This window comes from Protopterus annectens, chromosome 7.part1 (genome assembly GCF_019279795.1).
Source record: "Protopterus annectens isolate FY-2018-M chromosome 7.part1, PAN1.0, whole genome shotgun sequence".
Classification (NCBI taxonomy): domain Eukaryota; kingdom Metazoa; phylum Chordata; order Ceratodontiformes; family Protopteridae; genus Protopterus; species Protopterus annectens.
In genome coordinates, this window is record NC_056740.1 from 184,775,344 (window position 1) to 184,802,046 (window position 26,703).

Sequence of the window (26,703 nt, forward strand, 5' to 3'; positions counted from 1 at the left end):
CTAAAAAACATTTTTTTCCTCTATCTTATCTTGTAATTGCCCTTCTCTCACTAAAGTAGGAAAGTTTAGAAGTGATGGAAAAGCATCACAGAAATCTGGCAGTTTCAAAAGAATTCCAAGTTTTGTACTCTGTAAATATTTGTCATTGCTCTCATACTTAGGTTAGTACTAGGCTAACTGCCCTTGCGAGCCATTTTAAGCCTAGCCAAGTATCCCTTGTGAGACTCAGACCCTGCACCTTGTGTTTCTAAGGCAAACACCTTAACCATTAGGCCATCCTCTGAAGTGATCACATTTTGCAGTTTCCTCTTCCATCTATTGTTTTTGATATATATGCAAACACTTTTATGACTGACTCTGTATCTATGTATATATTCTCTGTTGTAAACGTGTAGCTTTTCTCCCTTGGCCACTGCTGAAAATGGACTTAATCCAGTCGGACTTACCCAGTAAACTAATGTAAATTAAAAATCACTATTACTTTTTTCTTACTAGAGAGTCACTATGCCACTATAGAACAATGCAGGTATACATGACTCATCAAAAATAGCTTTAGAACATACATATGCAGCAGTCTTAAAACATACAGAAGAATGAAATGTTACTATACTTACCTCAATACTATTTATCAGTTCTAGATAACGGAGATCTCGTACTCTGATGAACGCCTGCAGAGAGAGAGAGTGCAAGACAAAAGAAGGGTTTGAAATGGACACTGTTAAATTTCAGCATTATACAACTTAGTCAATACAATGCTCTGAAAATGACAACATGATACATTTCCATCATGGAGACAGATGGTTTACAGCTACAGCAGAGCCTACAATGCAAAGTTCAATATATGTAGTTTTATCTCAAATAAAAATAAGGAACATGAACTTCTGGAAAATGCGGGAAAATAAAGAAAAAATAAGTTATGTCTTACCATAACGTTCCATCTGTGTTGTAGATCTTTGTTCATTCATTACTATCAGGACTTTGGTTCCGTCCTCGGAACCTATACTGCTGTTTCCAAGCTCGTGCCAGCCAAAAATTCTCACCCAAGACCTACCCATAATGCCCCTCTCCTAGTTTCTCCAGATAGAGTTTGCCCATCCCTATATAACAGACGTAGTAATAGAAAAATAGTAGAAGGCTCTGTCTGAGCAAATACCCTAACCAGAAGTTCCTAAATTCCACCAGGAGTCCAGGCAGGGGGAAGGAGGGCAGGAAGTAATGAATGAACAAAGATCTACAACACAGATGGAATGTTATGGTAAGACATAACTTCTTTATCTGATGTTGTAAATCTTTGTTCATTAATTACTATTAGGACCGAGTCCCCAGCTACTTGAGTCCTGGGTGGCCCTAAGGAAGGATATTCCTGAGCACCATAGAACCAAAAGATGCTCGTCCCCTGGAGGCCAAATCCAATTTGTAATGAGAGATAAAGGTATGAGGTCTTGCCCAAGTGGCTGCTGCACAGATATCATCCATAGAGGCTCTGGAATTAAATGCTACAGAAGTAGCCATTGATCTGGTAGAATGAGCCTTTATTCTGGAAGGTAAGGATAGCTTTTTCTGTTGGTAGATAAAGGTAATGACGTTTCTAAGCCAGGAGGATATAGCCACTTTGGAAACAGGTTTACCCAATCTGGGTCCTGCAAAGGCCACAAACAATTGATCTGTTTTCCTGAAAGATTTAGTCCTGCCCAAATAACAACGAAGCTGAAGATGCACATCAAGGGTGTGCAAAAGGTACTCCCCTCTATTAGAATGCTGAGGGAAGAAAACCGGCAGGTCAGTAGACTGGCTAATGGAAAATCTAGAAATGACCTTGGGCAAGAAAGAAGAGTCAGTACGAAGGGACATCCTATCTGTGTGGAAGATCAAGTAAGGTCTCTTGACACTCAAGGCCTGTAGCTCAGATACTCTTCTCGCTGAGGTAAGTGCTATTAGAAGTAAGGTTTTCCATGACAAAAACTTTAAATCACATGAATCAAAGGGCTCGAAAGGATGACCTGTGAGAGATTGAAGTACCAAAGTCAAGTCCCAGGGTTCTAAGGGAGGCTTGACCGGAGGTTTAACATGTAATACGTCTTGCATAGGCGGTGTAACATATCAAAGAATTATCAAGCCCATTATGAAAACTGGCGATAGCTGCTAAATGCACAGTGATCGTCGATGCTGAGGCTCCTGCATGTAAAAGAGTAGTCAGGTATTGTAGGATCTTTTGAACAGGCATAGAGAAAAGATCTAAGTTCTGATCTTTGGCCCAAACAGAGAACCTAGTCCATTTACTAGAATAAACTTTCCTGGTGGAAGGTTTGTGCGAAGCCAGAAGAATTTCATGAACAGAGATGGGATGTCAGGCAGCCTGGCAATCATTAGTAGTGGAGGAACCAAGCTGTGAGCTTGAGACTGTGGAGGTTCGGATGAATCAGTCCCTGAGGATAAGATATAACAGGTCTTGGGAATGATCCAGGATTCACGGGCTGTGAATCAGATGAGGCCACAGAAATGGGAACCAGACTTGACAGGGCCAGTAGGGGGCAATGAAGATCACTTTGCTTCTCAACCTCTGAGCTTTCTGGAGAAATTATGGAATGAGGGGAAATGGGGGAAAGGCATACAGAAGACCCGGGGGCCAATCGTGCATTAGAGTGTCCCTCGGGGGTTCCCCCTGAGGGGGGAATCAGGGCAAAGTAGCTTCTGCATTTGTAGTTTATGGGGGAAGCAAACAGATCGCAGCAAGGCTTGCTCCAGCGTTGGAAGATGCAATCCGCCGTTACAAGGTTGAGGGACCACTCGTGAGGCATCAGGATGTTCTTGCTCAGACTGTCTGCAATAAGGCTGGAACTCCCGGGAATGTGTGTTGCTATAAGAAAGCGGTTGGACGCTATTACCCAGTGCCAAATCCTCATGGCTTCCCGACACAGGGTGTAAGACCTGGTTCTGCCTTGATTGTTGATATACCAGACGACTGACATGTTGTCTGACTGAACTGCAATGGTTCCAGATGGTAGGGATGCATGGAACGCTTGCTACACTAAGAGAACTGCCCTCAGTTCCAGGATATTTATGTGCAAATTGACCTCCATGGAGGACCAGATGCCTTGGACCATCTTTCCCTGGAAATGCCCCCCCTCCAACAGGGAAGCGTCCGTCGTCACTGTGGCCGTGGGCTGGGAAAGACAGAACGGTCGACACCAAAGATTAGTTTGTGGCTTCATCCACCATAGCATTTCTTCCTTGCAACGGTTTGTAAGACGTATCATGTGGTCGAGTGGGTGAGTTAGAAACGACCATTGTGTGGAAAAGAGCCACTGCAGGATTCTCAAGTGCAGCCTCGCCAGTGGTACTAATGTAATGGCAGCCGCCATGGAGCCTAAGAGTTGCAGTACAAGACATGCTGGTACATAGGTCTGAGGAAGAAGGTCTTGGATTTGGTGTCTTATTTTCGAAAGCCTGTGAGGGGGGAGAGAAGCTTGACAGGATGTTCTGTCGAAGACCGCTCCAATAAATTCTAGTGTCTTCATTGGGGACATTTGAGATTTGTCCATGTTGATTGTAATCCCCAAGTGGAGAGCAAGAATGTCAGTGTAAGAGAGGCTGTGGACTAGGAGATTCCTGGTCGGAGCGGTAGGGAGCCAATCATCTAGCTATGGAAACACCTGGAATCCTTTTAGTCAAAGATGAGCTAACACAACTGCCATACATTTGGTGAACACTCGGGGGGGCTGTCGAGACACCAAATGGCAGTGCCCTGAACTGATAGTGATTGGCTCCCAGCCAGAAGTGGAGAAACCTCTGGAAGCAGTGATCCATCTTTATGTGGTAGTACACGTCCTGGAGGTATATAGAGCACATTCAGTTGTCCCTCCCTAAGGGAAGAATGGACTGTACTGTGACCATCCGGAATTTTTGAGGTTTGATAAATTTGTTCAATAGGCTGAGATCCAGGATTGGTCTCCAGTCCCCTGTCTTTTTTGGCACTAAAAAGAACCTTGAGCAAAACCCGGATCCTGTCTGGTCTGGTGGGACTGGTTGGATGACTCTTTTTCTTAGCAGCTTTTCTATTTCTAAGGCTGCTAATTCCCTCTGATTGTGTGGTACATCAGGGATTCGTTTGACAGTTTTGAGAATTAAATCGAATGGTATTTGGAAGCCTCTGGATATTATTCTCTGCACCCAAACATTGGTAGTAATAAGATGCCAGGCTGGTAGGTGCAGAGAAAAACAGACCCGACTGCTTCCAGAGGAAAGCAATCAGGCGGCTGCTCAGGAGCGCTGGTAGGGTCTGCCAGAGAAAGAATCTCTAGCGCCCTGGTTACGCGGACCCCCTCTACCCCGAAAGGGGTGTCTTCCATATGAGTTCCCCCCTCTGCCCTGGGGGGATTGTTCACCACGAGTGTCATGAAAAGATCCTTGGGATTTCTTGAACATTTTTCCTCCCTTCTGGTTCTGGGAGTAGGACCTCTGGGGGTTGGAAAAGAGTATGAGCACAGCAGACAAGGTCTTTCTGTCTTTCTCACTATATGCAAGTGTGTCTCACACTTTGGGTCCAAAAAGTGCAGATTCGTCGACAGCTGCATTGACAAAGGAAGATTTAAAGGGGTCTGCAAAATCACACAACTGCATCCAAGCATTACGTCTCATGACAATGCCTGATGCGGCAGCTCGAGCTGCCCAGTCAGTGATGTGAGATATCAAAAGCATCGAGGAGTTGGGAGATGGATTCAAGGGTTGCTAGCTGTGAGGCATCAGTGTCACGCACCTCATCAGGCAGTACTCCCACCAAAGAGGAAGACATTTCAGAATTTAGGTCTCTTTGGAGGCAAGTAAAGTGTGCCAGATAGTTCAGTGACCAAATGGCAAAGGATGCTGAAGTATAGGTATGCTTCCCTAGTTTGTCCATGGTCCTGGACTCCCTGTTCGGAGGATGGACAGTGGAACTATCTTCTGCCAGTTCCCTCTTGGTGGCCACCATCAAAACCATAGAATCAACTGTCAGCTGTTTGGACCAGTGGGGCTGGTCTTCAGGTGTAGATAAAATTATGTCTGGCCTCTGGGGGACAGGTTCTACATTGTCCGGGGACTTCCAGGCACACTGCACAATGAGCTTAACATGGTCATCTGCCGGTGGGGTCACCCAGGAATAGATAGCTGGGCACAAAAGGCCTGCAAGAACATCGATTCCTCAGAAGAAGGGTTAGAGGACTTCCAGACTCCCTGCTGCTTGAGGATTTCAAGAATGTCTCCAAATGAGATGTCATCTGGGGGAAGACCATGAGGACTCCTCCCCCTCATCACAATCAGTGTCTTCGGTGATATATTCCTCCAGGGAATCAAGGTGCTTCCACTTGCACCATTTCTTCCGGGATGGCTCCCCAGTGGGATCTTCTGAGGAGGACTCCAGAGAAGGGGTTCCCTTCAAAGGGCGGTCTTGCGACTTCCGTCCCCGGGGTCCCGAAATGGAGGGTTGGGAGAGGTGCATGCTGGGAGGGGTTCTGATACTGATGTCATTGGTGTTGACTATGAGCCTGTGTAGTCAAGGACCCTCTCCATCACCTGGACAACAGGCCCGCCTGAGGAGGGATGGGAACCTGGAACCGGGGTGAGGAGCTCCGAGAGGACTGGAAGCCACCAGAGCCATGGACAGAGACGGCGCCAGCGAGAAAATAGGTGCCGGGCTAGGTACCAAGGTATGGATGGACCAAGCACTGCTCCAAGAGAGCAGCAGCAAGGGTGGTCGGTGCCGACAGTGGAAAAACTGCTGTCAGAGCCGAGACAATATGTGCCGGTGTGGACATCAGTACTGAGATCTCTGGGATCTGGGTAGAGGCCGGAGGAGGATAAACAGGGGAAGATGTAGTAAAAGATTCTGAGCCAAGAGGGGTGGAAGGTCTAGCTGGAATGGGCAATCCCCTAGCTGCCAGAAGCTGGTTCCACAACCCGCACTAAATCTAATTCAGAAAAACTCCTAGTGGATCTAAAGGAGGCTGCTGAAGGAGAATCAGGTCTTTCTAGAAAAGGGCTAAACCTCTGCCCGCAAAAAGGGTCGGAAGTTGGAGAGTGTCTTGTCCTTGGCAGATATTCGAGTTTTGGAGCCGATTGAGCCGAAGAAACTGTCAGCACCGTGGCCGGGGATGGTGCTGAGGCAGGTACAGTCATAGCAGCCAATGTCGGAACCAAGGACAGCACCGAAGTCAGTGGTGTTGAGGTTGGAACCAAAATAGGAGTGAATATCATGGATGGCACTGAGGGAGAAGATACAGAGCCTGGTGCCAAACAGGTCTGCGCAGGGGGCGCTGGTGAAGCATGGAGCTAACTCGGTTCAGTAACTGATGGATATGCAGGAACTAAGTGACTCCATTTTTCCTTATGTTTTTTGGTCTTTGGAGGGGATGAGACCTCCGGCCCAGATGGAGCCTCCAAAAAAGGTGTCTCGATTAAACCTTTTAAAATAAGCTTATTTTTATGTTCTGCTAGTGTACGATTACTAAAACTAGCACAAATGTTACAGTCAGCTTTAATATGATCCACGCCCAAACAGCAGACACAACGAGCATGTGTATCCGAGTTAGGCATCTTACGCCCACACTTGTCACACTGTTTAAACCCAACTTAGCTTTGTCTGACATAGTAAGGCAACAAAGCTATCCTATAGAAAAAACAAAATAAAGGAGAGAAAAAGGTGAGAGAATACCAACGATGGTATTTAACAAAGAGAAAGGGACAGTTCCAATAATGGTAGAAATTAAATTACCAGGGTAAAGGGTAGGGAATAGAATTAGGTTATAAGTGAGAGTGAGAAAAGGCTAAATTGACTAAAAAATTTTGGAGAGAAACTATCTTAAAAATGACAATTTTCTACTTAGCTTTGAGAGAGATGACTAGCACGTCTGATTAGGAACACGGTAAATGACATCTAGAGTAACTAGGAGAGGGGCATTATGGGTAGGTCTTAGCTGAGAGTTTTTGGCTGGTACGAGCTTGGAAACGGCCGTATCGGTTCCAAGGACGGAACCAAAGTCCTGATAGCAATTAATGAACAAAAATTTACAAAATCAGATTATCCCTAATAAAGAACAGAAATACAAAATTCACTAATGCATATTATATTTATAACTACTTTCCTTGTCATAATTTTATACCAGGCATTTCTGTTGAGATTTATAACCAATCCTCAGTATGAACTATGCACACTCTTGCTCTGAGGTGATGCTGCAAGATGAATAACATAGTGATACTTTTTTCACATTGATTCTACGTTATCAGTGTGATATATTCATTGCAAGACTACTTTGGAAGAGAAACAGCAGTTGTGTGAGGCAGTCATTGCAATGGCAAATCCTCAAATCACATAGCTCCCTGCAACTGTATTTAATTTATTTAATGGTAAAAAGAGATAATCTGCTTACTTAGTCTGCCATTAAAATGAATTTAACAAACTACCTCTCCCCAATTTCTACAGGCACACTCAGACACACATACGTACATATTTCCCCTCCATCTATACACTTTTTAAGGCTTCAGTAGATTTGTTATTCACCATCCATTCTGGAAACATATTCCATGAGTCAACAACTCTCCTTAAAATGTTTATTTAAATATTCACTGAAAAGTCTGCATCAGTGTTTGTTGATTGGGTTTGCCTCCTATACCTGCCCTTTTTGTTTGTGGCAATCACCTTGCAACCTCCTGACCTAATCCTGTGTACCATTCTAAGTTCATTTCTCCATTCTACTTCATAGAAAACAGGGTCCCAGTTCCTCTTAACTAGGTTCATACCTTTTCCTCAAGTTCATATACACAGTTTAGTTCTTTTCCCCTGGACTGAACACCTTAAAACAATCTTGCATCACTTTCTTTAAATAGCTTCAGAAGTAAACAGAACACTCAGTGTGAGATCTCCCCAATGCCCAGCAACAATATAGCACTGCTACTTTGCTATTCAAATAAAAAACTTAAGAATGAAGTCTAGCATTCCATCTGTCCCTGCTACAGCTCTTACTCTACACTTGGTAATCGAGTCTAACAGCAGGAAGCACCACTCAGATCCTTTTTATTCTCTGTCCCACTCAACTCCACTCTTTCAAGCTTATTCTATACCCCAGGGTTAATGTTATCCAAACAGAGAACTTTACACTCATGTGCAACATACATCAAATGGCGTATTTCTACTCATGTACACAAGTACCTCACTAAAAGAATCAAAGGCCTAAAGCAGATGCTCTATGCTGACCGTCTAAAAAAACTCCAGCTATACTCTGTGGCATATCATCTACTCAGAGGTGATCTCTGCTTAACATACAAGGCCATGTCAAACCATGAGCTGTTGGACATGCTCCACTTAAAGAAATCCCAATCCCTCAGAGCCACACGCTACAGGGATCTAAACCTTGTCATCACAATGAACAAAACATGCTGGAGGGATAGGTTCCTGACCCAGAGACTCCCCATACTCTGGAATAGACTGCCCATACATGTCAAGCAGAGCACCTCCTTGGGCCTCTTCAAAAGGAACCTTGACGACTGGATGGGAGATAGGAAATTCAACCCAGGAATCATGTCAGTCGCCCTGCTAGACAGGGGTCCCGGGAAGTAAATATTGTGGAAAGAAATATCCAGGGAATTGTTATGGCTAGGCTTGTATAGGCCCTAGGGCCGATAGGTTCATAGGTTGGTACTAGGCTAAGTCTTTCAAAGTCTCTCTTCAGTCTATCTCCTCCATCATCCACCAGAGCATCACACTTACTGTTTCGAACACATTCAGCTAATTCACAACTAACCACAATGAAGTGTACCGGAACAAATATGGGCCACTGTAGTACATCACTAGTAATTTCTGTTATTTCTGACACTCATTCTCACCATTCCTCTTTCTGTCCCACACTCTAACCAAGCTGGAGTTCAATGTCTTAATTCTGGTTCCAGCTCAAACTCTGAACTTATCTAAAAAGCCATATTTGCCAGACAAAACTAGTCTCTGATGAAGTCTAAGTATCCAAAACTAGTGGGGCATCCATGCAAACTTGAGAAAATAACAGTCACACAAGTAGATTAGGTTTGAATAATGATTCTTTTCCCTGACAAACTCATAATGACTTCTGCCCTAAAGATGGTACCCTCCAGGAAAGTAGCAATTCCCACAAACTTTTCTTCATGACTTTTCTTACCACTACTGAGAGACTAATAGGTCTGCAGGACTCTGGATTTTCCCATTTTCTACATTTAAATTGATAGTACCCCTTGGCATCTTAAAATCCTTAGGTATTTCTACCATGATCAGTGACTGAACATCTCAGTCAAATTTCCTGCTAGCACACTGGTCGAATGTCTGTGCACTCTGGGAGGCATTCCACCAGACTCCCGAGCTCTCTCTCCTAATACAAGCATTTCCTACTTGACCTTTTTCTCAGACCTAGTATCTGCTTCCTGCTCACTACATTCTGCTCATGCACTCTCCCAACAAAGTGCTTCTGCCCTACTTTTTTTTAAGACTGAGGCAAAATACTTATTCAGGACCTCACCCTGAGAGCAGATTTTAAAGATTATGCCTGCATGGCTTATGAATTGTAATGGTCACTATTAATTAATGTCTGGCAAACTTCTGCCTAAACATATCAACCTCATTCTACCAGAGATATTACTATGTTAGCTGCATTCTTTAACATCATGACTCTAAAGGACTCTGTTTTATAACCACTTGGTCAATGAGTCAGATATTCACAAAATATTACGACATGAAAGCTGCATCTGACATATGGTGACAATTGGAAGCACAATCATAAATGGACTTACTTCATACTTTAAAATACAGTCTGGCTTAGCATCCTGTGCAAAAGACAGTGTAGGCTTCCACCATAGCTCCAGGTCTTTCAGAGATACTCTAGATAACAAAAGTAATACCCAAAATCCAACCACAGAGTCCATCATGCTTCTGGGTGTTCCATCTTTAGTTTATTTTTAGTCTTTTTTTGCAGGCTAAAAACGAACTATAGAAGTGAAGATATTAGGGTACACACTGTCAGATTTGGAGATAACTAGCAGTCATACGAAGAAGACATATCTGTCTGAAGAGGCCAACGTAACGCACTGATATCAACAGGCTGAAAACAAGAAAAGACTGGAACCTTGCTGAATGAAAATCTCTACATAATCTAGAAGCAATGTAGATCTTTACATAACTAATCTTATTTTTAAGCATGCATGTTCAGTGGTACAACTGTTGTTTCTCTGTCATGACTCATTTTTGAGTCACAACAAAGAAAAAAAACACAGTTTCCTCTGACAAGCTGCAGGACAAATGATGAAAGGCTGTAGGAGAAGGGAGTTAGGAGAGAGAGAGAATGCTAAATGCACTTAAAGGGAAGAAGACAATCAATGTGATCTCCTGATGCCAAAAATATGTATTACAAACAAAAATACACAATTAGTGCACTCTATCAACAGAAAAACAACTAAGATCAATATTTAGTAGCAGTATTAACATTTCTAAAATATTAAATTCCTCAAAGGCATATTAAAAGTCATCTGAGAACAGAAGTATGTTACCTTTTTAGCTGTTTCAAAGTCCAGCCCTTCTAAGGCTTCCATAGCCAGTTCCCGCCAATCAGTATCAGTTACCCCCAAACATGCAATTTGATAGGCTTCTCTATACATCTTTCGCTCAAGGTACTGGTACATTGGAGCAGACTAAGAAAGAAAAAGTGGATTTGTGTCATAATATTGAATATTTTAATTATAACTGGTCAAAAGTTACATTAACTGCTGACATTTCCTAAGAATATTTCTAACCTGCTCACTTAACTTACGAATTATGAATGCATGGTAACAGGCAATTATACAAAATGTCTAATAATGAATATTCATAGCCATGAAAAAAGAAGTTATGTACTCACCATAATGTTCCATCTGAGTAGTTCTACTTCATTTGTCTTCAACCTGTGGGTACCGGATCTGTATCGGATCCGAGCCAGCAATTTCACTAGCATCTGCTCCGAGCTCCAAGCTCCTCCCCTTACCCATAATATATCTCCACTAACTTCCAACCCCCAGATCAAGTTTGTTGCCACTTAGACTGAGAACTCGACCTGAAAAAAGACCTTACGCACTTAAAACTTCAGCCAAACAGGCTGTCCATATGGTAGGGGCAGGGGGAAGGAGGGAGGGACGGTTGAAGACAAATGAAGTAGAACTACTCAAATGGAACTTTATGGTGAGTACATAACTTCTTTATCTGAAGTAATTTACTTCATTTGATCTTCAACCTGTGGGACAGAGTCCCCCAGCTACTAAACACCTGGGTGGCCCTCATGGAAGGATATTCCAGAGCACCGCGGAACCAAAGGATGCTCTCCTTCGAGAAATCAAATCCAATTTATAGTGACAAATAAAGGTATGAGATGAGGACCAAGAAGCTGCAGAACAAATATCATCCAATGAGACTCTCGACCAAAAGGCCGCAGAAGTAGCCATTGACCTAGTCGAATGAGCTTTCACCTGACTAGGAGGAGACAAACCTTTATCCTTATAGGCCTGAAGGATGCACAAGGAGATCCACCTAGTGATGGTGACCTTGGAGATAGGTTTACCCAAAAAGGGTTTAGAGAAGGACACAAACAATTGATCAGATTTACAAAAGGTTCTAGTCCTGTGTAAATAGAATTGTAACTGTCTATGAACATCCAGCAAGTGAAGTCTGTATTCCATTTTGTTAGCAAAATTTGGAAAGAAAACAGGTAAATTAATGGTTTGATTGATGTTAACCTGTGATGCTACTTTTGGAAGAAAAGAAGGATTGGTACAAAGGGAAACCCTGTCCTTATGGAAAATCATGTATGAAACTTTAATAGACAACGCTTGCAGTTCTGAAACTCTCTTAGCAGAGGTGATAGCCACTAGAAACGCTGTTTTCTAAGACAAAAACTTAAGATCTGTGGTTCTGCAGGTTCAAATGGCGGAGCGACCAATGCTTGAAGAACAATAGTAAGGTCCCATGGGGGAATAGGATCTTTGACCAGAGAGCGTAATAGGAAAGTACCTTTACTAAAAGCTTTACACAGTCTGGAAAAGGCTAGAGAAGCAGAATTATCGCCCAAGTGAAAATGAGAGATGGCAGCTAGTTGAATTTTGATAGTAGAAGAGCTAGCTCCTTGTTGAAAAATATTTGACAGAAAATTGAGAATAGCTGAAACAGGAGACTTCTTTGAGAAGCCCTAAAGGAAAAACGTTTCCATTTGCTAAGATAAACCTTCCTGGTGGAAGACATATGAGCTGCCACCAGAATAGACCTGACTGAAGAAGACAATCCAGGAGTCCTAGCCATTAGGGGAACTGGAGCAGCCAAGGTGGTGCCAGAAGATGAGACCAAAGGAAGGGAAATCATACCTGGTGAGGCCAAAATGGGGCAATGAGGAGCATTTTGCTCCCCAGTTGGCAAGCTTTCTGTAGAAGCCTCGGAATAAGGGGTACAGGAGGATAAGCATACAGAAGAATGGGAGGCCAAGCATGGACTAGAGCATCTCTGGGGGACACCCCCGGCTGGAGGTTCAGAGGGAAGAACTGAACTTCACGTTGGAAGGAGATGTGAAGAGATCGCAGCAAGGCTGACCCCACTCCATAAAGATCTGCTCTGCTACTGAAGGATTCCGAGACCACTCGTAAGGCATCAGTATAGTCCGACTTAACCTGTCGGCTAGAATGTTGGACTGTCCCGGAATGTGCATTGCTGTCAGAAAGCAACTGGTGGAGATCGCCCATTCCCAAACTCTCATAGCCTTGTGACAAAGGGGGCAAGATATGGTCCCTCCCTGTCTGTTGACATACCAGACCACTGACATATTGTCTGATAGAATTGCAATGGTTCCCAGAGGAAGAAAGGCATGAAGGGCCTGCAATGCCAAAAGGACTGCCCTCTTCTCCAGAACGTTTATATGCAAACTGGTCTCGATAGGGGGCCACAGGCCTTGGACTGTCCTGCCCAAACAATGCCCCCCCCCCAAGTTGGGAGGCATCCGTGGTCACTGTGGCTTGGACAGGGGCTGGAACAAAAGGTTGTCTCTCCAGAATTTCCGGAGAATGCATCCACCAAAGAAGGGATGACTTGCAGATTTGACTGAGGTGTATTGGATGCGACAACAGAAGATCCAACAGGGACCACTGCGCCACTAGAGTCCACTGTAGTACACGCATGTGTAACCGGGAACATGGAAGAAGCATTATGGTCACTGCCATAGAACCTAGGGCCCTCAAAACCGATTGTGCCGAGGGAAGGTGAGAACGGTAGATGAAGGCAACATACATCCTTAGGTTTCAAACTCTCTCCATGGTCAGGAAGATTTTTGACTGTAGTGTGTCTATCCATGACCCTATGTAGTCTTATCACCTGGACAGGATTCAGAAGAGATTGGATGCTTTGATTGTAATCCCCAAGTGGAGTGCAAGCTTTAGGAAACAATTCCTGGTGCATTAGACGCTTGGTGGGAGCAGTAAGGAGCAAATCGTCCAGGTAAGGGTAGACCTGAATCCCCTGAAGCCTCAGGTGAGCCACTACTACTGCCATCACTTTGTTAAACACCCTGGGGGCTGGGGTGAGACCAAAGGGTAGGGCTCGAAACTGGTAATGATCCTAGCTGGAAGCGGAGGAACCTCCTAGAGATTATGTGCATCTTTATGTGATAGTAGGCATCCTGGAGGTCGAACTAGCACATCCAGTCGCTCTCTTGCAGGTACGGCAACATGGACTGTAAGGTGATCATCCAGAACTTTTCTTTGGCAACTGACAGGTTCAGGGTAGATAGGTCCAGAATGGGCCTTAAGTCCCCCGTTTTCTTTGGCACCAAAAAGAACCAGGAGTAGATGCCTGATCTGGACTGATCTGGAGGGAAGTGTTCGATGGCTCGTTTCTCTAGCAGCTTGGAAATTTCCAGTGCTGCTGCCTCCCTTTGCGAGGGTGGTACATCCGGGAGGTGGAGGTTTGGGAGGAACCACAAATGGGACTGAGTATCCTCTGGAAATTATCTGAAGCACCCAGCGGTCTGATGTTACGGACTTCCATGCCACCAGGTGTAATGACAAGTGACCCCCCGACTGCTTCCAGAGTAGAGCAGTTGGGCAACCCTCAGGGTTGCTGCATGGCCCTGTCTGAGAATGGTTCTCGAGACCCAAAATTCCTCGACCTCCCTCTGCCTCTGGGCTAACCTGCCCCCTCTGCCTCTAAGGGAAGAAGAGCCATAAGTGTCCCGGGAATACTGAGATTTCTGGAACCACATCTTCTTTTGCCCTCGCTGAGTCCGGGAAAAGGATCATTGAGGGTTCGAGAAGCAGATCTCGACGGCAGTGTCTTCCCTTCTTTCTCACTCTGCACCAAGATGTCTCGGACGGTCTTACCAAAAAGGGTAGAACCGTCATAAGGGGCATTCGCAAAAGATGCCTTGAAGAGTTCGGAGAACTGACAATCTGAGCCATGCGTTATGCCTCATGGACATGCCGGACCCAGCTGCCCTAGCCGCTCCTTCAGTAGCATGTGAGAGGAGTCACATGGACGTGTTGGAAACCGCAGCCAAAGTGGCCATCCTCGCGAAGAACATGTCTCTGTCCTCCTGTGACATGGACTTTGGGGGAGACCCAGCCAGTTCCTTTACCAGGTCGCGCTGTAGTCTAGTAACGTGGGCCAGATAGTTCAGCGCCCTGATGAAAAAGGTCGCTGACTCATAAACCTGCTTCCCTAAGCAGTCCATCATCCTAGACTCCCAAGTCAGGGGATGAACCGAGGAACTCTTCTACGCTAGTTCCTTTTTGGTGGCTGCTGCTACCACCATAGTGTCTACAGGGGACCCTTTATTCCATGCTGGTCTGTTTGGGGGGGGGGGCTCAAAATTTTGTCTGGGTGTTTTGGGATTTGTTCCACGGTGTCCAGCTCCACCAGGGGATCTGCGGGAGGGAACACCCAGGAAGTAGATGGGCCCATGCCAAAAGCCTCCAGGAACACGGATTCATCCGAGGAAGGTTTTGGGGCAGACCAACCTCCCCGCTGGCATAGGATTTTCATGATGTCGCCAAAGAAGACATCCTCAGGGAGTGATCTGGGGAAACCTTCCCCATTATCCAAATCCGTGTCCTCAGTGAGGGACTCGGGGAGTCCAAATGCCTCCTCTTGCACGTATGCTTGCGAGGTACATCTCCGGTGGGGCTCTCCAGGGGGAACTCGCAAGACACTTGTTCCTCAGGGAGAACTGCCTAGGGCTCCTCGAGCATGGGCTGTCCCTCAGGTAAAATGATGGGATTCTCACACAAAGTGGAGGGAGTCGGGACGAAGTCCGAAGAAATAGTCAAGGGTCTCGATCCAGTGGAGAGAACCCTTTCTACCACGTTGAACGCCGAGGGAGAACAAGCTTCCTGGGCCACCAGTAAGGAAACCACTCTCCCTGTATCTGACGTGAGAATCGGAGCCAGGCCAGAAGTGGATGGAGTTCCGAGGGGGGAACTTGGCCCGACAAAGTTGGAGTCGATGGAAAAAGTTCCACTCCCTCAGATCTGACACCCAGGCTCCAGCTCCGAGAGCCATTCGGATCCGAAATGGTGGAATCAGACATGCTCCAAGCAGCTGTTGTCATCGAGGAGACAGGTACCGTCGGCACCATCTTCGGATCAATGCACTCCGTTCCCAAAGGTCATATCAGAGAAGGAGAAATTGGAGTGAAGAAAGGAAGCAAGCTCCTCCCTCCAGAGGGAAAGGGGGCTGGCAAGACTCCCATCTGGATTTGTGTGCAAACGAACCTCCTCATCATTTTATCCATGTCGATTTCGGAAAGGCTTCGGGAGGATCACGATGAGGCCACAGATTTCAACCTGGTGGGTCAAGGAACAGAGGCCCTAAATGGTTGTCATGGCTCCTCTGGCTCCGGGGACAATCTGGGAGATTGGAGCCGAAGGGAGTCACTGTGCCTAGGCTGACTCTTGCCGGGAGTTCCTGATGAAGCTGAAAGGTCCGGGGACCTCTTACGTTTCTCTGTCCGGTGCTCGCTCTCCTTCTCTTTGCCTTTTCTGTGCTCCACGTCCGCAGGCTTAGAAGTGGGAGGGTGAGTCCCAGCCTGGGAGGGAGGAGAAGGAAGGACAAGAGAGGAAGGAGAGGCAGCAACACCAACCGCTGTGACCGAAGCAGTAGAGGAGGCAGCTGTCTCCATGGTAGGTAGAAGGCCTTTCCAGGCTAACTTGGCCATTCCATCCTTAATGGCACATTGGTTGAAACCCGTGCAAATGGCACAATCAGTATTTAAATGGGCTACACCCAAACACATCACGCAAAGAGTGTGGCCATCAGCGGGTGACAATTTGTGGCCACACTCAGTGCACTTCTTAAAGACAGGCTTAGGATCAGCCATGTCTCACACAAAGATTTTTAGAGAAGTCTAACACACAATATAGAAAACAAAACTATTTTCTACACAGACCCACTCACCACATTCTCAGAAGGCACACAGAATGCTGGGGAGGAGGGGAAGACAACTATACACTAACTAACTAAAACTACACAAAAAAACTAAAACCCGACACACCAGTGAGGGGAGGAAGAGAGGGAACCTACAGTGACCAGACTACACTCAAAAATCACTCAAAAAACACTTGAATACCTAAACTACCCAACTCACAGACTCGGAGCTCAGGATCACTATGCTTATGGCTAGCCGCTGCAAACGAGATGTGGGGGTTGGAAGGTAGTGGAGGTGTATTCTGGGTAAGGGGAGGAGCTTAGAGCTCGGAGCAGATGCTAGTAAAATTGCCAGCTTGGATCCGATACGGATCCAGTACTCACAGGTTGAAGATTAAATGAAGTAAACTACTTCAGATTTATTTTTTTCCAACAGGAATCAAGGAGTAGTCTAAGCTATATGGCATAACTGCTCAACATCCACCTTCCTCAGATCATATTACTAATAAAATTAAAAATTTTAATCTATGCCCTGCTGAAGGAACGCTACATTTTGCTCTTCAGAATATAATCGATTTTTTCTTAATTTATTCACATAAACTGGTTTCCTAGTACGAGTTCTCTACATTAAACCAAGACATGTTAAACGCAAGAAAAAATGAAAAACAAAACAGCTAAAAAAAAAAAACAACTGCCAACATGATTGCAACAATCCTGATTTAACAGTGTTGCTCAACTCAGCCAGGCAGTGGAATACAGAAACAAAAATTTACAACAGTGAATATCGGTGGCTAGAAAAAGCAAGCCCAGGAGAAAAAAATAAACATTAAACAGAGCACAGTATCAGAAACACATTCAGAAACATAAATAATATACAAAACCAGAGAATAAGGAAATATAAAAGACAGCAGAGAAGACTAGTAAGCTGGGGTTACACAATAATCATAAGTAAAAAGGATTTGGAATGCAGACTGAAGAGCAGAGGCTGGCTCATACAAACATTTAACACAATCAGTTAGAGATCTGCAACAATACCAAAAAGGACTGACTCATTTTAGCCAAAGATATAGGGCATCAATGAGAGGAAATAGGTATACAGTTAGCATCACCTTTGCCTGGATACAGAAAATCACAAATGCCTGTCTAAAAATGGTTGGAAGGAAAGATTATATTTTGAGAAAATGTACCTTGCTCTGGAAATCTAGTTAATTGGTGGCTTTCACAAAAACAGAATGCTACTGACAGGTACTGGTAGTTGTCATTGAAAGATGAAACAAAAGTTGTATACAATCACAATGATATTAGTTCTAAGTAAAGCTCCAACTACAAGAAAGTGTAGTTGTGTATGTAGCTTACCATAACAGCAGATGCTTGAATGCACTGTTACAATAGCCGTAGCTAGATGGGTTATATCCTGCAAAGGATATTATAGCTAGCCAGCTTCCAAAGTTTCAGGGTACCTTCCATGTGCTAAAACTGTTACCTCAAGTTGAGCTGACTAAAAGGACAGGTGTAAGCAGAAGCCCTTCCAAGCTTTCATGCCAAAAGAGAGAGGGGGATGATAAAGTGCTGGCAAGGACAATGCTAGGAAAATAAAAATAAGGATCCTCAGCCTGGTAACAAAAAAAAAAAACACAAAAATAAGGGGGTAGAGAGAGAGAGGCTACTTCAGCAGTCATCATTCAAACATCTACTGTCACACAAATACACTACATTTATCATTATGGTCACTGCTGCAGAATGAGTGTCCAGAAGTCCCTGGAGAATGGTCCTATCAAACCATGCCCTGGATCTGCAGAAGGAATCTATTTTGCAGTGTTAAAAAGTATGCACAAAGGACCAAGTTGCTGCTTCTAGAATACTTCTAGAATCCAACCCTAACAAAAAACTGCAGATGAAACCAAGGTCTTGGTAGAATAAGCTTTGACCCTGCTTGGAATTGTCTTGTTGTGGTGGATATATCAAAAAAGTAAACAACATAAGTTCATAGGTTGGCACTGGGCTATCTGCCCGAAGGCATATATTAGCCCAGCCACGTTGTGCGGTATTCACCGCCCCTTTAGTAGATCCCTAGACCCTTGTACTAGCAGCTAGTACCCTTGGCCCCTATCTAGCAGTGCTGTTGGTGTGATCCCCGGTGTGAACTTTCTGTTACCCATCCACTCATCAAGGTTCCTCATGAAGAGTGATAATGAGGGGCTCTGTCTTATGTAGATCGGGACCCTGTTCCATAGTAAGGGAAGTCTCTGCGAAGGGAATCTATCCCTCAAGCATGTTCTACTCATTGTTGTGTTGAGGTTTATATCCCTAGAGCATGTAGCTCGAGTAGATTTGGTTTTGCTAAGATGGAGCATGTTCAGCAATTCTGGGTTGGACATGGCTCTGTACGTTAAACAGAGATTGCCTCTGAGAAAGCGGTATGCAACAGAGAACAGTCTTAGCTTTTTCAATCGTGCTGCATAGAGCAACTGTTTGAGGCCTGTAATCCTCTTGGTTAGGTACCTCTGTGGTCTCTCCAGCTGCTGGAGATGTCTAGCCAGGTACATTCCAATTGGTGCATTGTACTCAATAATGGGTCTTATGAGGGAAGAGTAGAGGGGCATCATTATATCTTTAGATCTTGATGCGAACCCTTTCGTGATCAGATGGGTCACATAGAAGGATTTTCTAACCACTTTGGCAACATGGTTATCAAAGGAAAGCTGACTATCTACTTGGGTCCCTAGATCCCTTATTTCTTCTTCAGATTTCAGGAGATTACCTCCTATGTTGCAGTTTGCGGGTACTCTGTTTTTTCCAAAGGGGATTGCTACACATTTTTTTGCATTTAGCTTGAGACAATGGCTTTGACACCATGCATCAGTCTCATTTAGGCCCTTCTGGAGGATCTCCATGTCGGCTGGAGACTCTATTATAGCACCCAGTTTGCAGTCGTCCACAAACTTAGTCAGCCACAGCCCTTCCATGCTTGCCTGTACTTCTGAGAAGTATATGCCAAACAGGAGGGGCGCCAGAACAGAGCCCTGAGGCACACTACTCATTACTGGTCTGGATTCGGACATAGATCCTGCTACTCTTACTTTATGAGACAACATGAGACAACTACTTGAACATAATCGCTTGGATATCAGTTGCCCTTCTGTCTTACTTTCACAAGAAATGAACTGATCAGAGTTCCTAAATTATTTTGTTCTGTCAAGATAGTACTAGAGTTGTCTGTGGACAACCAAGGTAAGGCACACCCATTCTCCCTCATTCTTGGGCTCTGTGAAGAAGGCAGGAAGATGGATAGATTGGTTCAAAATAAACTCAGATACCACTTTAGGCATAAAAGAAGGATAAGTTCTCAAGGAATTCTGAGGAAAAAGAAATAGGTTTGACCCACTATAAGAGCTTGCAATGCAGACACTCTTCTTGCAGAGGTCAGAGCAATCAGCAACACTGTTTTCCATGTTAAGAACCTCAAAGTTAGCATGATGAACCGATTCAAATGGAGAAAGAGTTACTTTTTCTAACACAAAATTAAAATCTCAAAAAGAAGCCACCTGTTTTCTAGGAGGCTTGGTATGCAACATTCCTTTCAATAACATTTTCAAATGAGATTTCATTGAAATGGGGGATTTATGGGCAGACATACTGCAGTGAACAACAAATGAACATTGACAGAGGAACAAGACAGGCCAGAGGATACTAACTCACACAAATAATAATAATGAAAAAAAAAAAAAACAGAAACACTAGCCCAGAATGGATGAGGGTTCCTTTCTTGGCACTAACTAGGAAACCTCTTCCATTCACTAATATATGATTATCTATTAGCAGGTTTACTTGCCTCCTTTAATACCTGCTGCACATCCTCAGCAAAAAGGTGTCTAAAGGGTATTACGATTTTATTGTCCAAGCACTTAGTTACAGTTGTTTGGGAATGGAATGCATCAAACACCCCTGATCTTGTATGAGTAGGTCCAGTCTGTGAGGAAGCTTATGGTAATTGTCCCTGGGCAATTCCATAAGAAGAGAGAACCACTGTTGCCTCAGCCAGAAGGGAGTTATCACAATGATCTCTGGAGAGTCCTTTGAATCTTCAGAATGACCCTGTATATTATTGGAAAGGGTGGAAAAGCATACAGGATCATTCCTTCCACAGGAAAAAGAAGACATCTCTCTTCCATGTCATCATGCATGGAATCCTGAAGCAGAATTTAGCCAATTGTTGTGAATGGAGGTGAAAATACGTACTTGATATGTTCTCCACAGCTGGATCAATTCCTTTCCAGTTAAGAGGGTGGGTTCTGTTCCTGCTCAAATTGTCCACCACACAATTTTGCTCTGATGGTATGTAAGATGCCTGAAAAATGAGGCTGTGCTGAAAAGCTATAACTCAGTCTACTATGGCTAGTCTGTAAGGCCTGGTCTGCCCTGCTTCTTTATGGACCACATCACTGTGATGTTGTCTATAAACACTTGTAATGGTCCTGGGGACCAGAGATGACTGAAAATGTTGAGAGCATTTATAAGTGTCAACATCTCTTTGACATTTGTGTGTTTTGGTCTCTTTTGTGTTCCAAAGACCCAGCATTTTATCCCCATAGATACTGCTCCACAAGCAAAGCCTGAGATGTCTGTTGTAATGGACTGTGCTGGAGATGGAAGGAAAAATAGAAAGTCTGAATTCTAATAGCGTTGGTCTCTCCACCACAGATTGTCCCTTTTCACAAACATCAAAACTGGAATCTGAAATGTCAGGAGATGTTGATGTTGGCACCGTACAGATTTTAGTTATCAGTGAATTCTCCTCATGTGGAGTCTTGTAAAGGAATCATGAGAATCATAGAAGTAATGAGACCCAAAATCCTGAGAAATTCCCTTGTTTAGACAGTAATCTGAGTGGAAAATCTCAGGAACAGGTCTAGACACAGATCTGTTTTTCCAGTGGAAGTCAAGCTCTTTGAACTGAGGTGTCTAGCAGACACCCAAGGAAAACAAACCTGTGATAATGAGTCAAACAAGACTTGTATGTTCTCCTGGAACCTCATTCTGTGCAGGAGATTCCTGACCCAGATGGGAGATTCCAGACACCTTGAAAAAGACTCTGTAAAGATAAGCAAGTCACTTACATAAGGAGAAATGTGAATACATTTCAGTCTACGATAGGCTATTCCAGGAGCTAGACACTTCTTGAAAACCCTTGGAGAAGTGGACAGAACAAAGGGTAATGCAGAGAAATAACAGTGAGATCCGGATACAGAAAACCTTAACTCTTCCATACCTAACCTATGTGGAATTTCACATCTCCTAACACAAGAAGAGCACCTGCCTGGACAGCCTTCATCTGAGCTAAAATTCTGAGAATACACTTTTTCAACCGAGCTGTAAACAAACGTACATATCTCAAAAACAATAAAAGTTACAAAAAAAGTTAAAATATGAAGGTTATTCAGCACTTACTTCTACTCCTGTTCACAATGGTGATATTAATATGTCAAACAAACATACTAGTAATTTTATGTTAAACAAGCAATTAATGTATACATTTTCTTAATAATTATGCAAAAAAGAATTAACATATCTGTGATCACAGTTGACAGACTCCCACTATCAGTGTGACTTTTGTTCTGGCAAATGTGATCTTCATTTGGGTGCAAACTAGACTTGCAGATGGCACTCCATTTGCATAACTATGAAAAGAATGCATATCTGAATATTTAATGGACAAATAAATGTAAATATGTGCCATGCAGTGTTGGTTAGACACCAGCTATCACTGCAATGTTTTTAAGCATGGTGTATACTTTCATTTGATACCATGGAGTCCCATGTAAGCATCTTCTGGTTGAAGTTATTAATGTAATTATGAACATATGCCATACATTCAAAATATTTCCAGGAAAAAAAAAATCATAATTTTCCTGTTAGCGAGTATAACACTGATGTAAGGAGCCATTCATGACCTCTCTAGGAACTGGGCATGTGAAATACTGAATCACAATCTGTCCAAGTGCACAATGCCAGAGATATGTGCATAAATATGATATGTATTTATTTAGTTGACATTTGTTTACCTGGAAAGTCTGACCAGAATCCTAGAATCCCATTTTCAGTAGAGGCCCGGGGAGAAAAGCTCCAAGTTACATGGTAATTAATAATGCTTTGCAATAGAATTCTTACAAAAATAACATATACATGTCAAAATATTGCACTGGAAGAGACATGCCACACATTCACATAAGTAACTCCAGTAAATCTGATTAACTACCTGAACAGGAAAATGGGGGGGGGGGCAGACAGCACAAGGGAAGCAGAGAAGCAGACTACAGGATAAAAAAAGGGCAACACAAGTAGGAGGGAGAGAATGCAGAGAAAGTATAAGCGGTATAAGTGGCAAAGGTTGTTGAGGAGGTAGTCAGAGGCATGAAGGTTGTTGTAAAAGGTAACCAAGGTAGAGGGATACAGAACTAAGTTGGCTTAGACCAGGAATAAATCCAATGCTTTGCTTAAGAATTCTTTCAGTGCATATTTAAATGAAAGAAAGAGTCACTTCTAATATTATGCTAATATGCATATTTTATTACTGAACAAGTCTGAATATCTGATGAATGGTAGTACGTAGAGAGCATCAGTGGCAATTCTTGTAGCATTATATAAACTTTCATTTGATACCATGTAATCACTGTATCATTTATGTTATTAATTAATGATTGACATGTCCCATTCATAATTTCTGGGCTTCTTGCATAATAGCAACAATACATAATTTCTTATACTGACCTAGTGACCTATTAACAATATCATCTTTATGTTTTTTTTGGCCTGTTAGTTTTTGTGAACTACTACTTCTACAGTAGGGGGGGGGTCCATCCTCCCACTGAGCCTGGCCTAACCCCACTGTAGGAATGTTTACATGTCTGGAGGATTCTACGCTGCCATTTTTCCAGCTCTGGCTTCAGTGTGCCTACTAGGATTGGGCACGTTTTATCCTGGGACTTGTGCACCCAGGTGTTATGCATATGGACTAGTAATAGACTTTTATGTAGAAGGATTTACTGTTTCAGTGGAATTGGCCACTTCTCTCAGTGGGTGATGGACAAGGGAAGGGAACCAGAATATTTTTTTTAAATAATATATGCTAACCAGTTGTTGAAAATACTTGATGATAGTGCATTTCGAGCCACCATGTATCCCCAAAGGGATTCCAAAGGCTTAAGCATTACCTGAAATTGAGATATCTTTGGTCCTCTGTAGGCTGTTAACATTTGGTAGTATAGGCCTTGAAATTGCTTTTATTATTCTAATTATATATATATATATATATATATATATATATATATATATATATATATTTTTTTTTTTTTTGGTGGTGGTTCCAAGGTCTTTTATCATTAACTGAAATTTGCAGTATAAACTCTGGCCTCTGGGAATTTTCAGTCTGGGGACCTAAGGTCTCAGTTGTTCTTATCTTATGTGCCACGTCTAGTGACTTTCCTTCCAAAAATATACCACCATCTGTGGAACAGACTCTCTCTCCACGTCAAGTAGACTATCTCTTTACCCCTTTTTAAGCACAACCTGGATAACTGGATAGGAAACAGAAAATACACCCCTGGGATTCCACCTGTGTCCCTGCTGGACAGGGGCATCAGGCGCTGACTTGTCTAAACCTGGGTTAATCTCTTGGCTAGGCTTATAAGGGCCTCAAGGCCAATAGCCTAGTAACCTCCTATGATCCTATAATATTTACAACCAAAAAATTCAGTTTTTGTGTTACCAAGTATCCCACTCATCAGAGGAGACATTCAAATGAGTAAGATATGTTTTTTTATGAATTAATCACTGAAGACGCCCTGACACGTGTATAGATGACAGTATATAGCATATTTCAAGCGGTATGCCATTCAGACCAAGGGAATGTCACCATGTATCACACAGTCTGCACAACTTAATCAAATATAATGGAATTTTCCAAGTGTCTTCTAGGAGGCCACATGCATACAATAACAAATAGTTTAATTCCATGCATTCACCACACCAGAATCACTGCCAAAAGTGTGACACGCATAAAGCAAAATGAGATCCAGCTGCCATGTGACCCTGAACAGGATAATGTCAGTATCACTAAATAAATGAATAAATAAAGACAATACTATGCTTTACAGAAGACAGCATTTATATGAAAACAAATCTGAAGGATACTAGGTTGTAGCTGCTGATGTCTCCTCCAAAGTGTCATGGTATGTTATGTTTGCTGGTGTAGTACTTATAACTGCAGACTGCAAACAGCAGGGTCTGGGGTTTGGATCCAAGTAAAGTTTTTTCAGGTATTGTTGTTCAGTGTTAGAGCACTGGTCTTGTAAATTGAGGTTGTGAGTTCAAATGTCATCAGTTCCTCAGCTTGTACTTTATTTGGGCTAAGCTCTTGAGCCAGTAGCCTGTTAACCACCTATCAACCTATATAGTCAGCCATTTTTCAGATACTCCCATTATCCTACTCAAAGTTGCACGGCAGCTGGACGCTATTTCAGCAAGTTAATATAATTACCAGCATATGTCATACATTCATATTATTACCAGAAAAAACTCAAGATTATAGTACAAAATACCACATTGAAGTAGAGAGATATTCATGAGCTCTTTGCCATCTTGGCATGTGAAATGCTGTTCTACAATGTACCTCCATGAGAAATTCCAGTTGTTTAATGAAATATGCTGCTTAGGCAAATATGCATATTGCAGTACTAAACAAGTCTAAATACCTTCAGATTAAATTGTTTGCAAGCAGACATCAGTGACCACTTTTGCAGTACTGTGCAAGTTTTCATTTGGTACCATGAAATAAGATGTTATGTAAACTCAGCAGTGCAGTGTATACATTTGCATTTATACATTCCACACAATGAAGAGACAGAGGTAGACTTACTCAGTTAAAATGCGTTATTACCATAAAGCTTTTGTCATATTCAGTAAAGAAAAAAAAAATTAAAGGAAACAAAGAAATTAAACTGAAGGGTTGTTTGTGTATTTCATGGTGTCAAACTTCACAGATTACACAGTTCCATAATGACTGCCTTCCTGGTGTCCATCATGTAGTAGTGAAGCCATTTCATTGATCAAATGAATGCCATTGTGAATGTATATTTCTGGAGATTATGTAGTAATGGTGGGGTACCTGCATGTGCACCACCCGAACGCCATCATCAGTCCCCTCATGTATTCACTGGTAAGCATGCTAAGTCATTCAGAGCTGCTCTCTGCTTCACAGCATCCCTCTGTCAACATCGCTGAATAATGTCGGACCAAATTATGCAACATGTTGGCCACTATGAATGCAATTTTGTAAGAATCTGCAGAATGTCCAGCTTCAGTTTGCATAGTGGCTGTGCTGTACTATCATTGCCTCCAATGTGCAGAAAAAAACACTGAGTTCTGTGCTTCATCAAGTTTTGCCCGCAGTAGAAGAATGAGTTAATTCCAGCATAGTCCTCTCCTGTTCACTCACTCAATCTTGACAGACTCCTGATGCAGCCACAACTCGACTCCTTATGTCTTCTTTGTTCTGACTGTAGCTCAATGCACATACCAATGTCCACATATACAGATGCACTTCTTTGTAGATTCCATACTTGCCGAAAGACATTACACCACCTGAGAAACAGCAATAATCAAACAAGTCATGCAGTAACCTTTGAAATTGTGCAATATGTAGTCTGATCATCTTAATGCATCATACCAAACTCCCCCCCCACGCACACACACCCCCAACAGAATGGAAATTGTCAAAAAAAGAAATTATGTATTCACCATAACATTCCATCTGTATTGTTGATCTTCATTCATCCTTGACCTCTGGGTACTCTGTTCTGATCCTTTGAACCGGCTCAGCCATTACACAGCTTGCACCAGCCAAACACTCTCGAGCTAAGACTCTATCCACAATACCCCTCTCCATATTACCTCAGACCAAGTTTACAGCCAAATAGTAACACAAAGGAATTTGTAAGAAAAGGAAAAAGTCATGTCCATAGTCAAACCTAATAAATTTCCAGGACAAGTGTCTGATCCTCCAGGAAGTCTACAGGACGGGGAAGGAGGGTGTGGTGTCAAAGATGAATGAAGATTGACAACACAGATGGAACGTTATAGTGAGTACATAACTTCTTTATCTGATGTTGTCAATCTTCCTCCTTGACCTTTGGGACAGAGTCCCCAGCTACTTTAGGTCCTGATAGCCTTATAGAAGGATATTCCAGAGAATCATAGAGCCAGAGGATGCTCTTCCCCTGGAAACCATA

General features: G+C 43.2%; 1 protein-coding gene across 1 annotated transcript in view; it reads right to left on the reverse strand.

Annotated features, from left to right (window-relative positions):
• The window catches only part of IFT122 (intraflagellar transport 122), a 2,412,356-nt gene that overhangs the window by 1,261,539 nt on the left and 1,124,114 nt on the right, over nt 1-26,703 (reverse strand). The window contains exons 15-16 of the mRNA XM_044078630.1: nt 10,540-10,680; nt 615-668 (exon numbers count right to left, since the gene is read on the reverse strand). Of these exons, the coding sequence (XP_043934565.1) occupies nt 615-668; nt 10,540-10,680 (195 nt within the window). The remainder of the gene's footprint in view (nt 1-614; nt 669-10,539; nt 10,681-26,703) is intronic.